Consider the following 15388-nt stretch of genomic DNA (forward strand, 5'->3'; position numbering starts at 1 on the left):
TCAGAACATGTCAATGTAGCTCAAATAGATTCTTATTAAATTTTGAAACAGTGAAAAATCAAATATTTGCTCCATTAGTTTTACATCCAAGACCACATACTGTTCAAACTGCTATGTTTTTAAATGTTCCCAGGATCTTGCTCCTCCATGTCTTGTAAGCTTCTTTCTGCCTATCTTCCAGGCAGAGAAAGGTTGCCATCCTTGTCTTACAAGACACTCCTTTGGGAGCCAAGGCCGTTCATATCTGCTGGTACAAAGTCTTTTGCTGTCTCTGGCCCAAAGGAATGGAACAAACTCCCCAAAAACCAACAGGGAGTATCCCACAATCCAGGTTTTAAAAAAGAAACATAAATCTCAACTTTTCAGTTAGCTTCATTCTTGTTTCAATTTGTTGTGCTTCTTTCTGGATTTTTCCTTTGATAATTTTTAAATCTGTATGTACTAATTCTTTCATTAATTGCTCAATTATCAGATCTCAGAACATTACCTGTTTGAGTCTCCTGACGAGTACCTACGTCTACCATACTGTTCCGCCGAAGTCACCAGGTCAAGTGTCAGTCCTTTAGGAAATGAAGCATTCTCAAGAAACCTCAAAGAAAACTTCTTTGTCAGGACAACGGTATGCTCTACAAAGCTGACACAGAATAGTGAGTAGCATGTTTTTTCATTAAAGTCTGTCATTGGTCCACCTCATGTTCGGTGGTGACGTAGGTGTGTATTACGCTGGTCATAGTATCAAATGGTGTGTGTTAAGTTAATCACGTAGAGTGTACACACATGAATACAATGAGGGTTTGTCAGCTAGCGGTGCAACTGCAAAAAAGGCATTGACAGCACTAACTAACTTGAGGCGAATAATACTACACTTCAACAAGATCTGCAGGTTTTATCAGCATACAGGTTTTGTTGATCCCCTAACAACTTAAATGGTAAAATACAGTAAGCACAAGAATTAAGGTAGCAGTTGTGTTCACCCCCGTATATCCTAAATAAAGACAAATGTGTCAAAATTAAAACAAGCAGCCGATGCCTGTACTCTTTAGCTCTGATTTAAGACCTTATTTGTTGAAATTGGTTGAGAATTAAAGAAACGGAGTCCAAAACCTGATGAAGATACTGAAATAAAAAGTTGCACTTTTGTGTTCTAATCAATGAAAGCACGACGCTAGTTTTTCGTGCTAATCAATGAAAGCACAGCGCTAGTTATCTTGTTCGAGAACGCTTTGTGTACAAATCAATAGGGCATGCAATGTGGCAAACTGCAACTTTTAAATTGGCATCTTCCTTGGGTTTTTGGATCGTCGTGTCTTTATTTCTTGAACAATGTCAACGAATGAGGTCTTAAATTCGAGCTAAAAGATGCAGCTATTGGCTGTTGGTTCCAATTATGACATATCTGCCGATGTTTAGGATATACAGGAGGTGAACGTAACTGGTACCTAAATTTTTTGGCTTACTGTAGTGTGCAGGTAGTAGAGCAATGGACTATTCCAATTAAAATATATGCACCTGTGGACGATATGACCTTAATCTCCCACACAGGGAATGTGCATTTCAAATGGGATTACCTGAATGGATGACTCCTTTTGAAATCTATACCCCCTGTGTGGGAGATTAAGGTCATGTCTTCCATAGGTGGTGTGTGAATTTCAACTGGGATGGCCCAATTCAAGTAGACAACACTTAGGCACTGCAGGGGTCTAATACCATTAGTGGCCTCTTCTATGAGTTGAAGGCCAATGTAGGATTACAAATTTGATGTTCACTTATATCATAAGTTCGTACATGTGTGTTGATTATTTTCACAGTTGACCTACGGTGTTTGTTAGCATGGAGAGAGCACCAGCATACACTACGAGACATCCTCAGAAGAGTCACAAAGGTCGGAGGTCAAGACATAGTAGTGGTAAGTTAACATGATACAGTGAGTATCAACGGTTGAAGGTGAATCAAAAATAAGATGTATATCGTCGTCTGCATCACATACTGTCGTATGTCGAAAGGCTGCCTTGTGTGATTTGTATTATCATTGTGTATTTCAAATTGTTATTTTATATCTCAGCATGCTTCTTTCTTTTACGAATGGACATGAGATTATAATAATATTGTCATAATACCTCAAAACTAATATATAAAATTTATTTTACAGTGTATCTCATCACAATTAGATGACAATAATAATGAAATAATGACTCAAGGCAGCCATTTGAGATACATCAGTATGTGATGCAGACAGCGATAGAGAACAAGAAAATACCATTAGGGAGCTCTATGGTCTGGTATAACTTTACCATATGTTTAACACTATCTCATGCCCTGATTGTAATCCGTACTATAACTCTAATGTTAACCCTAATCCTTGCACTAGCCTCATACAACCTCAAATGGCAGAATAGATGTGTATTCTTAGGGCATCCACAACAGATGACAGTTCTTTAATTCAGACTTTTGTTATTTTCTGTAGATTCTGATCATGATTGTGCTCTATTCATATCTTATTGTAGGTACTACAAGACATATTGGATGCATTGTTTTCAATTCTTGACCTCAAGATGGAGGAGCATGGTAGAGGAGCTTTTGATGCACTTGTAAGTAGCTTTTAAGTACTTTTAGGTTCATAAAATATATACAAGAAGACTGTAGGCAAAGTTAGCTTTGTTGTGTTATACTGCAGAAATTAAAGAATTTGACTATAGACATCATCAAAGTTTGATAAGGAGAGTCTGGACTCCATATAGCCATATTGGTGTGTCAAGCATTGGAATAAAATAGTGTAGCTTTGCCATTTATTGGCAAAGGCCTGAAATCAACTGATAATTGGCAACTTAAGCATGAGAAAAATTACAGAAGTGTGTGCATTTGTCAACAGCAAAACATGAGGGAGCTGGACTGTCCTAGTTGAATCTCTTTTATTGGAAATAAGAGGCAGAAATAAATATGCTAAAGAGCACAAACAGCCAACTCTTGTTGATATAATTAACATAACAAACATTGGGTTGAAATTCCATTCATACCCTTGCAAATCTTTCAATGTGTAATCTTTCAAGATTTATCAAGTCAAATGACATGTGGTAGGTTTTGTTATCAAAAGCTTGTAAAATAAAATAAGCTATTCCAGTTAAAATCCATACACCCACTGTGGAAGACATGACCTTTATCACCCACACAGTGGGTTTAGATTTCAAATGGAGTCACTCATTCAGGTAACATCATTTCAAATTCACACTCTATGAAAAATTAACGACATGTCCTCCATAGGGATCAGGGGTGTAGCCAGCTGTTTTGGTCGGGGGCAAAATAAAATTTCGGGGGCACAGACGAAAAAAATTACAGTTGCATCATACAAGCTTCAAAAAAAGGCTTTGTTGGAATGATGTGCGCGCATAGCGCGCAAAAATTTGGTATTTTACACTATTTTTGCCCATTATCAGGATGGAAAGGGCTTTATCTTTACAATGTGCACAAAAATTTTGTATTTTACACTATTTTGGCCCACGATCGGGCTTAATTTTGGTAGAAAAGGGCTCCTTGCCCTTTTTCTTTTCCTTTGCCCTCCTGATTTTCTCTTTCATTTTTTGTCAGAGGGGCACTTTTTTCTTTCATTTTTTGTCGGGGGGGGGGGGGCACTCTGCCCCACCGCTGGCTACACTACTGATAGGGATGTATGGATTTCAACTGAAAAAACCTGATAAATCCCAGTGTAGTATCCTTGTTAGTTGACACTAAAGTATCCATGACCTACAATGTTCCTGGTATTGTTTTCTTAGGTGTATATCATAACTGTGTTAGGAGATACAAGATTCAAGTCTTTCACCAAAGTCATGGATGCCTACATAGACAATGATTTCTCCAGTACATTTGCACACAAGTAAGTATGACTTCATTAAGCTGCCATGGTATTGGAACTGCATAATTAAAAACAAAAGCTATAAAGAGTATTGTGGAGTATATCAAACATGGTGCATTTTATGCATTTTGAAATGTGACACTGCAACTGGTTAGTAGAGTATTGTGATTTCTCTAAGGGTGTTCATCTAAGCTTTAATGCCCATGTCATACAAGCAATCACAATGAGCATAGCATTTTTTGTTACATAATTTCCATTGCTGATGAGAAAGTCGATATCTGATCAATAAGGGGCTAGCATGCCTTAGTGTTAAATCGCAAGTAGGTTTGACTTGAAGACAACTTAGTTGCTGCGTTTGAATACTGGTAGGGATGTTGCAAATGTTAGCAGGGTTTGATCACAAGTGATTTTTTAATCGCATGCTGTGACTGCTAGTATGATATGCACTTTGAGTTAAGAAAAACTTAAACATGTTCCAACAGACAACTTTCTCACTATTTCATAACCGTCATTTTTAACTCATTCAACCAAATCTCAAGATTTTTTTCTCTGAAATTTGTTGAAATGAACAATTTTTATCACAACTTATATTTCGCCCTTCAAAAAATCGAACAAGCTAAAACTGATTTACCAATTACAGCAGTGCGCAATCATGCCATGTGCAAATATGGTAGTTGCGTGCGCGTGAAGTGTTCTGGCGCAACGGATGCGCACGCGAGGAAGACATTATACCGCGTAATCACATGTGGAGGTCATTGATGGATATCAATAACCTCCATGCCGGTGTGTGTATATCATCTAATGAGCAATTTGATTGGGGCACAAATAATGGTGTGATACGCGGAGGTTATGAATCTTCTTTCATGGACTTTTCTTTTCCATACAGTATTTTGCTTGACCAAGACCATCATCACGTTGGTTATATCATTTGTGTAGAGTCTTTAAACACTAAGTGTGATCATAATAATATTGCATATATTTTATTCCTTTCCCCACAGATCATTGGTGTACTTCTTGAAGCAAATCATTGACAACGCCTTGAAGGAGGCAGCAGACTTTTCCATCAATATGCTCAGATCCATGCAATATCTCTTCAAATTTATATTCCGTTCACATTCCCTCTTCCAAAGGTGAGTAAAAACAAGACAATGCCCCTTATTGGTTTATTAAATGATGTTACCATCTGAGTAACCAATCAAAATATAGCTTTGTTATCAATATGCTCAGATCCATGCAATATCTCTTCAATTTTATATTCCGTTCAAGACAAGACAATGCCCATGACTGATTGGTTGATTACATGATATATTCATCTAAGTAACCAATTACAATGTCCCTGATTGGTTGATTACATGATATATCCATCTAAGTAACCAATTACAATGTCCCTGATTGGTTGATGATATAACCATATGAGTAACCAATCAAAATAGAGTTTTGTTATCAATATGCTCAAATGCATGCAGTATCTCTTCAAATTTATATCCCCTTCACATTCCCTCTTCCAAAGGTGAGTAAAAACAAGACACTGCCCCTGATTGGTTGATGATGTAACCATCTGAGTAACCAATCAAAATATAGCTTTGTCATCAATATGCTCAGATGTATTAAAATATCTCTTCAGATTTATATTCCTTCCAAAGGTCAATAAAAATAAACAAATAATTACAATGCCCTTGGTTGGTTAATTACATGATATCATTATGAAGACGGCAGAATGATGAATAAGCAAAATCACGGTTTTAAGTAAATGTTGTTTGAAAAATTTTCAGCTTACTCCTGGGACTTCAGCCCTACAAGATACAAGAATATGGAACATTCTGCCGAAAGATAAAAAAAAGAATATGGAACATTAGCCTCCACTTGTAAGAGAGCTTTCGTCTGATACCGTATGACATCATTAGCTACCTGACATGTTATGGTGATCATTAGTGCTTACTAATTCATGATATCAGTTTTTGAATTAGTATATCTTTGATCATGTGAGGGGAATGAGTATGTTAATTGGGCTATTCCAGTTGAAAACCCCTGTGGAAGACATAACCTTAATCGTCCTCATAGGGGGTATAGATTTGAAATGGAGTCACCCATTCAGGTAACCCTATTTGAAATTCATACTCCCTGTGTGGAAGACTAAGGTCATGTCTTCTGTAGGGGGTGTATGTATTTAAATTGAATATCCCATTCAGCTCTAACTGTATTTGTGATGTTTTGTACCACAGAGCTACCATGGATGCCCATCTAGGTGATATACAGGATGCAATCAGGACGTTGTTTTCTTCCATCAACAAACTGATGAATCAATCAGAATCACAGCTAAGAGGACACCAGGTAACATAACACTCCATACTAGTATTAGTAATTGACGATATCAATTAATGAAACTGAAAATTATGCCCATGGTGCTTTGGTAAATTCTTGGTATTGGACTGTGAGCCTTGGGATGTAATAATTCTTCTATACATTCAACTTGCCTTTGAGAGGAAACTCCTTCACAAAGATGTGCAAAGAGTGATAATTATAATATTACTATTTAGGTAGCCCCATTTGAAATTCACACCCCCTGTGTGCAAGATTAACGACATGTCTTCCATAGGGGGTATGGATTTCAAATGGAATAGCCCAATGGTCCTCCATTAATCACCATCAGTTTTTCAGTAAAATCTGAACTACACTGGGTTTCAGTGAAGAACAGCAGTCCCTTGCTCAGATTGATGCGAACACCTTGTTAATGAGCGACATACGCGGAGCTTTGTGTTCACTTCAAAGGTGCCGATCTGCACCAACCAACGATTTGACGCACAATCGGCCAATCAGATTATCAGTCTGTTGCTATGATTGTCAGACAATTGATTCAGCCAATCAGAACCTCACTTCCGTGTATACACTCTGCAAGCTCTCAAAATGTAACAAGTGCAGTTCTTCTCTGACAAAAACTGTAGAAAGAATGCAATAGATTGAGATGTTTAGTGAAAGCAATACTATAAAGTGGACATTTTCTAGCTACAATTATTTGAACAATGCGTGAATATATTCAGTAGGAATAGAGTTCAATGTAAGGAAGCTTTTAAATCATGAATTTAAAAACCAAGTGAAGCGGTTGATAATTGGCAAAGTGCAAATATTACACACAAAAATTTGCACTTTTAATAGTAACATGTCTCGGCATGAGGTATTATACTGGATTAACACTCAGTCCCTGAATGGTGAGTGACTGAGTTTTGACCAATTAGATTCTAAAAAAGCAGAAAGTTTGTGAAAAACAGTTGCTCATTGCTGAACAACTGAATGTATAAGCTTTACAAAAGCGCATAAAATTTGCAGAAAATACCTTTTCAATACTTTATCCTTCATTTCAGATGACAATGCTACGCAACTTCAGCATTCTGTCAAGTGAGTTACAGATCATGTATCAACCTGAAGAAGTGAGTCAGTTCTTGGTAGACATGATCACTAATATGCCTCGTGACGGCCTACCTCAATCAATACTACAAGCCAAGCTACAATGCATGTCTGGGACCATCAACAGTGACCTCTTCAAACATCAATGTAAGTTAGTTGTATTCACCTTTGCATTGTACAGTGCAAACATCCTTCAATTAAGATTATTATATAGACTGATAGCCAAAGAATAAGAGTACAAGTACGTCATTGCACTAGAACATTTTGAATATTGTGTGTTGAGAGCCGGCTATTTTTTATTCGTTTTTATAGTCAATATAAGTTTGTACTAAATAAAACCATGTGATTCGTGCTTGATAATTATTTTTCCAACATATAAGGCTTAATGTTATGATTGCTGGGGACTTCTTTAAACTCTCAAGTGACATTAGCACACTTTTAAGCATCCACCATGTGTTTTTGGTTTGTTTTTTGCCTTTGTACTTAATGGTTCCATTCCAATTTTGTGACATATCTGTAAATCAAAGTTTAGAACTTTACTAAGATTTAAATCATGGTCATATTTATAATCATCATTTGAGTTGGTCAATTAAATTATTTCACTTGTAAACTATGGTCTGGGTAAAAAAAGTGAATGGTTGGTGGTTTTTGCACCATGTCTGATTTCTATAATCAGCTACACTTTACTATCTTATTCATTATCATGTGGGAGGTTTTAATATTTCATTTATTTTGCATGATGAACAGATGTGTGAAATGGATGCAATAGTGACTGCAATTGGTAAGATTTAGATTCAAATTAAGGGTTTATTGTGATTGAATTCATACGGTTAATATTCACTTGTTATTATATTTCGCAGTGTCACGTAAAGTTCTGTTGGAGCCATGCTTGGAGCAACTAAAGCAGCATATACAGAACAAAGAAGAATACAAGATGTGTATAGACATATTGGGAGATATATTGGCTTCATTGCATACTATAGGCAAGGTAAGTCAGCTAGGGGTTTATCTGGTTTGGTTTAGTAGTGTACTAATCCCATAACTAGTGTATCAGTACACGATGTGTACATATATACCAGTGTATTAGTACATGATGCGTACAGATATATACTAGTGTATCAGAACAAAGAAGAACACAAGATGTGTATAGACATATTGGGAGATATATTAGCTTCATTGCATACTATAGGCAAGGTAAGTCAGCTGGGGGTTTAATGGTCTATAGTGTACTAATTCAGTAGCTAGTTTACTGATATAAAAGGTATCGGATCTTAGACGACTTTAATTCACAGTATATTTTTATAACTGGTTTACACACAGTTGTCCTTGTTAAATACAGAAATGTGAAGTATTGATTTTTTTAAATCAACAATGGGAAATGTTTACATCCACTTAAACATCTTGTAATAGAATTCCAACATCTGTAATAGAATTCCAACATCTGTAATAGCATTTCAACAGCTGTAATAGCATTTCAACATCTGGTATTATCTGTTTTAAGCATGAAACATTTAGTAATTAAGTAATGGTAACATTGAAATCAAAGATTCTGTCAACAACATTCATCAAAATTCTGTGTTTGAAATAAGGTATAAGGCAAGTTTTAAGTGTGTTTATATTGATATTGTTTTTGTGTAAATAATTCCACTTCTCAACCTAGATTCTAGCATTAAATCCTAATCCCAAAGGACAGCTCAGATTTGTGTACACCACTGTACGTAAGATCCTTCAGTTATTCCGTCATTCAACGCATGACACCATGTTTCATTGGGACACATTGTCACCATCCATCATTGATTTTAGTAATACATATTTACACTTGATTTATTCCAAAAATCTGATTATCATAATTCTTATGTATTATTACTTTTTTAAGATCACATATCAGATATGAGTTTTTAACTCTTTTTCCAAACATTAACCAATATTGCAATCAATCTGTTACTCCCAGTTGAGTCGAAATAAAGTGCTTCTTTACAAGAAATACAGAAGTTCATCTTGTCCTCTTTTTAATATGAGAAATTAGTTTGGATTAAGGATTGGGAGTTATTGTTATGAAGGGAGTGAAATGTTTTGTTGCCAACTTCAATGAATCACTTCACTTCTTGCCAATACTCCATTTTATTACAGACATCTGACTCCCAAATTTGATATTCCTACTTCACCCAATATGTTTAAGATAAATCAATTGAACAATTCAAGGAAAGAGTTCATATATACCGTAATCACATAATATGCAGACCAATGGTGAATTTGCAAAGATCCCCATGTTTTTTTAGAGCTACATAGATACATATATGCTTTTTGCATATTTATGAAGGGCTGATTGTTGTAGCATTAATGCCTAACAAATTACAGAAAGTTTTGAGTCCCCCTACTCTTACAAAAGGTATAAAAACTGTGTTTGGTAAATATGCGGTGGCAGACATAGTAGTAGCAGGTGCCTTCATTGAGTGATTTGCCCTTAGGGATGATTTACAAGACCTAACTTTGCAAATGCACTGTTTATCTGTTTTCTTTATCATTGCTTACCCATACATATCAGTATCAGCTTTGCTCTCATGTACACAGTATTATTCTATAGTAAGATGGTTGTGTGTGGGGCACAAGTGGGTGTTTGTTTGTAAACACCATCAAACAAGGACACGCTCATGAGAAATCTGGGTGTAACAGTAGATGCACAGGAACCACAGATGTCAACGGTTCCTGAACAGTGTTACTAGATCGAAAACAGCATAAGAAGGGATTATAAACAAGGATGTAGTTGGATGTGGGGTGTGAGTCTGTGTTTGGTGAAACCTGAAATTGAGTCAGTGGTGAAGTGGAATAAACCTAAAGTGTGTGTCAGCACTTGGTTTGCGAAATTTGTGTGTATTCTCCGTAGAAGTGACATAATTATTCGGATTAACTACCATAGCAATAGAGGAAAACAATTTTGAATATATTGCCCTGCACTACAACATGCATGCGGTACCTATACATTGAACCATAGATATCAAAGAAATACTGATCACTTGCACCTATAAGATTAGTATCTTGGAAAAGAGCGGTATTGTGTTCCATCTAGGTTTGCTGACATACATGGGTGATTAGTGCAATCTGCTTGAAGTGCAGGGCAATCTATTCAAAAATTGTATTCATCTATTGCTATGGTAGTTAATCCAATTATTACGTCACTTCTACAGCGAATTGTTGTTTGTGTAATGCAGGTAGGGGTGGGGTGTGTGTGTGTGATTGTATGTGGGATGAATGAAAATGTGTGTGAATTAATACAAACACATACTAAAAGTAAAGAAAATGAAAAGTATACTAGTTTAAGTTCAACTTCCCTATTTTCTTTAGTATGGAAAATAAGGGTTTGTGTATGATAAGTATTGGTAAGTTTCATCATCAAATCCAGTAACACATGATTTTGCATGTCATTAAAAGATACTTAAGTCATGATATATCCTGCAACCAAAGTGTTTGATTGATATCCTGACTGACTGACCATGCAGTGTTTGAATGTAATGGTTTTTGCCATATTCCTCATCCCCTTGCCTTCTTATCAACATGAATGAATTGATTGAAGCAGAACAATGAGGATTACCGCTATCTCAGGCTTCGGTCTTGGGAGACATTTTTAGCCACTCTTCATCATAACCACCAGGTAATGATTCAAAGCAAAAAGTAGCAAGAAGCTTAGCTCTTCCAATCTGTGTTTCCTCCATCCTTCCTTCTTGTGGCTCTTCCCTTAATCACCTACACACCCCACCTATTTTATGACATTGCCTATGGTATGTTGTGTGAATGTTGTTTGCAGTTTAATGTAATAACAATACAAGTTCACAATGACTTGGTTTTAGCATTACAATTTTTTTTAAGCTTTACAAGATTCATAATGATGTGGCATCTTATTGTATAATTAAAATGCACTTACAAATCTGTAGTACTTATCACTGTATGTAGAATAAAGGTCTTGATATGCTATGTACTAATGACAGAGAACTGCTATGCAAAATTATTTTATTTATTTGTTCTTGGGTAAAATTTAAATAATTAATCTATTCTCATTCTGTTGAAACAACAATCTTTTCTCCTGAATACATTCTTTCATGTTCAAATATTTTTGAAATGTGATAATATTTTGGACCAAATGCTAAATATGTAATATTCTTTCTGAAAAGAAAAGGTCTTTCTCAAAAGAATTCAGCGCCTTGGCAATTTCTGTTTAGATAGATTGGAGTGAAATCAATACCAGTGTTGTATGTCAGCACAGATGTGAACGGTTTTTGCACAACATTAAAAAAAATCCAATTGATCAAATTCACAAATGCAGCTAATTCTTTAAGTTATCAGAAATCTTATACAGATTCAATTCTTATACCGTATTTCGTCAAATAAAGGCGTTACATTTTCCCAAGGTGGGGCGTTTATTCAGGGTCAATTTTAGAACGATAATTCCCGTTAAAATCATTAGGTAAACTTAAAACTCACGCTAAAATGACGAACTATGAACTAGATACACTGACTTCTGGCTCACTTCCGGATTTCCAATCCAGATTTTCGCCAAAAAGTGACTATATTATTGGCCATGCGGGCAACTTGGTAAGCTTACTACACAAGATAGCATGGAAATATCAGCATTTTTGAAACATCTTGGTTGAAAAAAAGTGGTGGGGGCATTTATTTGAGGGGGGGCGACTATTTGACTAAATGCGTAATCAGTTTCAACAGTATGAATTTCTACAGGTATCTTTTATCTTTATACTCTTATCAGGTGGAAAATGAAATGAATGGTCTTTGTTTATTTGTTTATAAAAACTAACGTCTTGTTTGTAGGAAATGATTGTCTTGTTTATAAAATGAATGTTTGGTTATAGAATGAATGTGTTGTTTATAGGAGTAAGCCTGGTTGGGTTGACTTCTTGTCATAATCATATTTTGTTTTTGGTTTTCATATCATTTCTAATAAATAGCCTGCATCCATAGCATCAAGTTTGCATAACATTTGTACTAATCAGCTGCATGATTTTGCATCTTTTTTTAATGGGAATTCAGCTTTGTTACAGTTTGACCTTTGACCTGCACATGGGATGGATGATCAGTGGTGACATGGCTGGTGGTGGCTGTGCTTTACCTTTGTTGTTATCAACCAGAATATTATTTCTACAGTCATTTTCCTGAATGTCAATCAAAGGGAGGGTTGCATGTACTTGAGAAAAGATTTTCTTTTTTGATCTTTTGAAAATGTTGACAAATGTGACTATAAAATAGCATTTAAATAATTTGACAAGTACAGTTTATAGAGTTATATTTGTACTTGAAAACGGAACAATGTTTTATGGAGGACATTTCATCAAATGCATGTTATAGCTAACAATTTGCATGCTATATTGGCTGCAATGATAGGAATGAATGGCATAAATGTGTGCTTCAAATTGAGTTGCTGCAATGCAGATTGATTGATTATAGTTCTGGATGTAAGCTGTTCAAATTTAGTTGTTCTGGTTACCATTTTCCATAAGTCATTTACAGGATTGGCACTAACCTGCCCAAGTTGTAAAAGAGTCGTTGGAATACAGTGGCTAGGCATTTGGTTTTTATATTTTGTCATGCCATTGATTTTAATGCACACAACTGATTCCCATTGATGATTATTTGTTACAGAATTTTATTTTTCAGAAATTTAGCATAAATTTGTAAAACTCTCAACTTCCTGTTTTTTGGGTCTGCTAAGTATCTTTTGTTGTTAGAATGACAGCGAATGGTTCGAGAACAGTAAAACAAGATTATAGTTCAAGAACATTTGGTTGTTTTATTTTATTTTATATCTCTTGTTGTTTTGTGTGTATGTGCTGCAATTGCAAGCCATGTAACTTATAAAATAGTTTCAAGGTTTGAAACTCCTGACCAAAAGCTTTCAATACATTGTCACTGCTCATAGTATATAAGTCACATCACAGTGTAACATTAAATCCACTCAAGCTTGCAACACCATTGTACAACTGTCATTAATCACTGTTCATTTATCACATTTTTAACGGAGTAAGCTGCTTCATTTACAAAACATCTTGTTACTCTTTCCAGTTATAATGCTTTTATATATATGACATCTGTGCTTATTACACATTTTAATTCATCACTTTTGTTACACTTAACACTTGTTGTGATTTGATGTAAAAGTTCACCAGATTTGTTTGTTTTTTAATTACTTTTATAGTTCATTATAAGTTTCAAGAATTGATTATGGTAACAAAATATTAATTTCTCCTTTTTTCACCTTGACTGTGGTGAAAACGTTATCAAGATTTATTTTGTAAGGCAAAAAATGTATGTCTTGGAGCTTGCAAATTATTTTTAATCTAATGGGGAATAAGTTTTTCTCCTGACTCAATCTAAGTTTGAGCATGCTTGAAACTTTCAAAACTTACGTTCTCATACACATAATGAAATATTTTCACTAAATTATACAATTCTTCCAATAAATGCTTAAAAAAAAGTGGGGAAGAAATAAATTGGCAAATTTCTCCGAGACAAATGCACACTGTAAAATGAAGCATTGAGACCTACCTTTTGGGCCTAATTTAACAGTTCATTTAACCTGCATTATGCGCATTTATTTTTGCCACACAAATTTAATATAAGAGCATATGTAAAGCTGTTTTATGTAGCTAGAAAATCCCAAAAATAGTTACATTAATGATGTTATATATTTATGTTAGCAAATGTACATTATTATTAGCTTATATTTAGCATATTCCAGTGTTACAAATGTTAACAAAAATAGCTAATTCTGTTCAACTAACCTTTTACGTTCTGCACAGTTAAGATCCATTGGTGTGTGAATGCTATGCTGTATTTGGTTGATAAATGGCTGACTGCCATCCATGCATGCATCCATTAGTGTAAGATTATGCTAGATTTGAGTCAATTCCATTAGTGTTTTTACTCCCTTCATTTATTCACATTAAATGAAACAAATTACAGGTGGTATAAGTTTAAATTTAACTTGGAATGTATTAATAAGTTTCATGGAGGAAATTTCAAATATTATTATCAAATAATCTATAAAGACCTCACAAAAAGTAACTTGGCCTATATAAATATGCCTATAGCTTTAAAACTATTAGTTGTACTTGGGGTTTGAAACCAACCATGTGAAAGAAAACATAATTGCGGTAATTTTGACACCTTGTTTGTTGATTGAGTAGTGAAAAGTGGCTATTTTTACTTTTGCAGTATATTGCATTAGCCTTTTCAAAATTGGCTTACACAAAAGGAGGGCAGTATTCAATATGGGTAAAACCCGGCAAATTCAAAAGACTTTACCCACTTCGTGCAGCGACATTCTATTGTGTCTGCCATATCTCGAAAAGGCTAATTGATTTGAATTCAGTGCGAAGATAATGGTGGGTTTTACATGCCACAATGCTTGCATTTAATAACAATTGATAGCTGTAAATGCAACTTTTGAATTAAGGTTTTGGTATTTAAAAGCACAATATGTGTTTTTAATGTTGAAAAGATATTAGGCGATTGGGGTATCAAAATGTGCATAAATAAACCATCTTTCCAAGCTATGCATATATACAATGGCTGAGTTACTTTTTGTGAGCTCTTTATGTGGTAAATAAACCTGTTTTCTATGCATAGTTATGCTACGTGGGGGTGACTTAATGAATTCCAGGCTCTGCTTGTTCTTGGGTAAAATGATATCATATAGGCCTACTTTTTTACCCAGAAAGCTTTGTCCTGATGAAAGAAATGCTATGGGTTGATTTGTCACAAACATAAATAATGAATGATTTGTATTTTCTGTTTTGTATGGATGCAGTCTGAATCCATTGCCAATGAAGTGAGCATAGTGGTACGCCTTCTGCTGCAGGACACTATACTATTCCTTTCTCAACTACATGCATCTGACACAGAAACCAATGTAAGTCACTGCCTCATATCAATGTAGTAAAAGAGGGGATCTCAATAGGCCTGACGCAGAAACCAATGTAAGTCACTGCCTCATATCAATGTAGTAAAGCAGGGGATCTCAATATTGAGCCAGATCTTACTCACCGACCAAGTAGTTAGCCTTTGAGCAGCACTGAAAACAGTCATGAAAGCCAAACAAAGTGTATTTGGTCATCACACAGATGTTTGATT

At 35.2% G+C, this 15388-nt stretch overlaps 1 protein-coding gene across 1 annotated transcript in view; it reads left to right on the forward strand.

The window, feature by feature from the left end:
* LOC140147572 (dedicator of cytokinesis protein 3-like) overlaps positions 1 to 15388 on the forward strand; it is a 122700-nt gene that overhangs the window by 68565 nt on the left and 38747 nt on the right. The window contains exons 18-26 of the mRNA XM_072169352.1: positions 473 to 647; positions 1809 to 1906; positions 2505 to 2588; positions 3768 to 3868; positions 4846 to 4977; positions 6070 to 6178; positions 7207 to 7396; positions 8110 to 8237; positions 15066 to 15167. Of these exons, the coding sequence (XP_072025453.1) occupies positions 473 to 647; positions 1809 to 1906; positions 2505 to 2588; positions 3768 to 3868; positions 4846 to 4977; positions 6070 to 6178; positions 7207 to 7396; positions 8110 to 8237; positions 15066 to 15167 (1119 nt within the window). The remainder of the gene's footprint in view (positions 1 to 472; positions 648 to 1808; positions 1907 to 2504; positions 2589 to 3767; positions 3869 to 4845; positions 4978 to 6069; positions 6179 to 7206; positions 7397 to 8109; positions 8238 to 15065; positions 15168 to 15388) is intronic.

The sequence above is a fragment of the Amphiura filiformis genome, chromosome 3 (assembly GCF_039555335.1).
Source record: "Amphiura filiformis chromosome 3, Afil_fr2py, whole genome shotgun sequence".
NCBI classification, from domain to species: Eukaryota; Metazoa; Echinodermata; class Ophiuroidea; order Amphilepidida; family Amphiuridae; genus Amphiura; species Amphiura filiformis.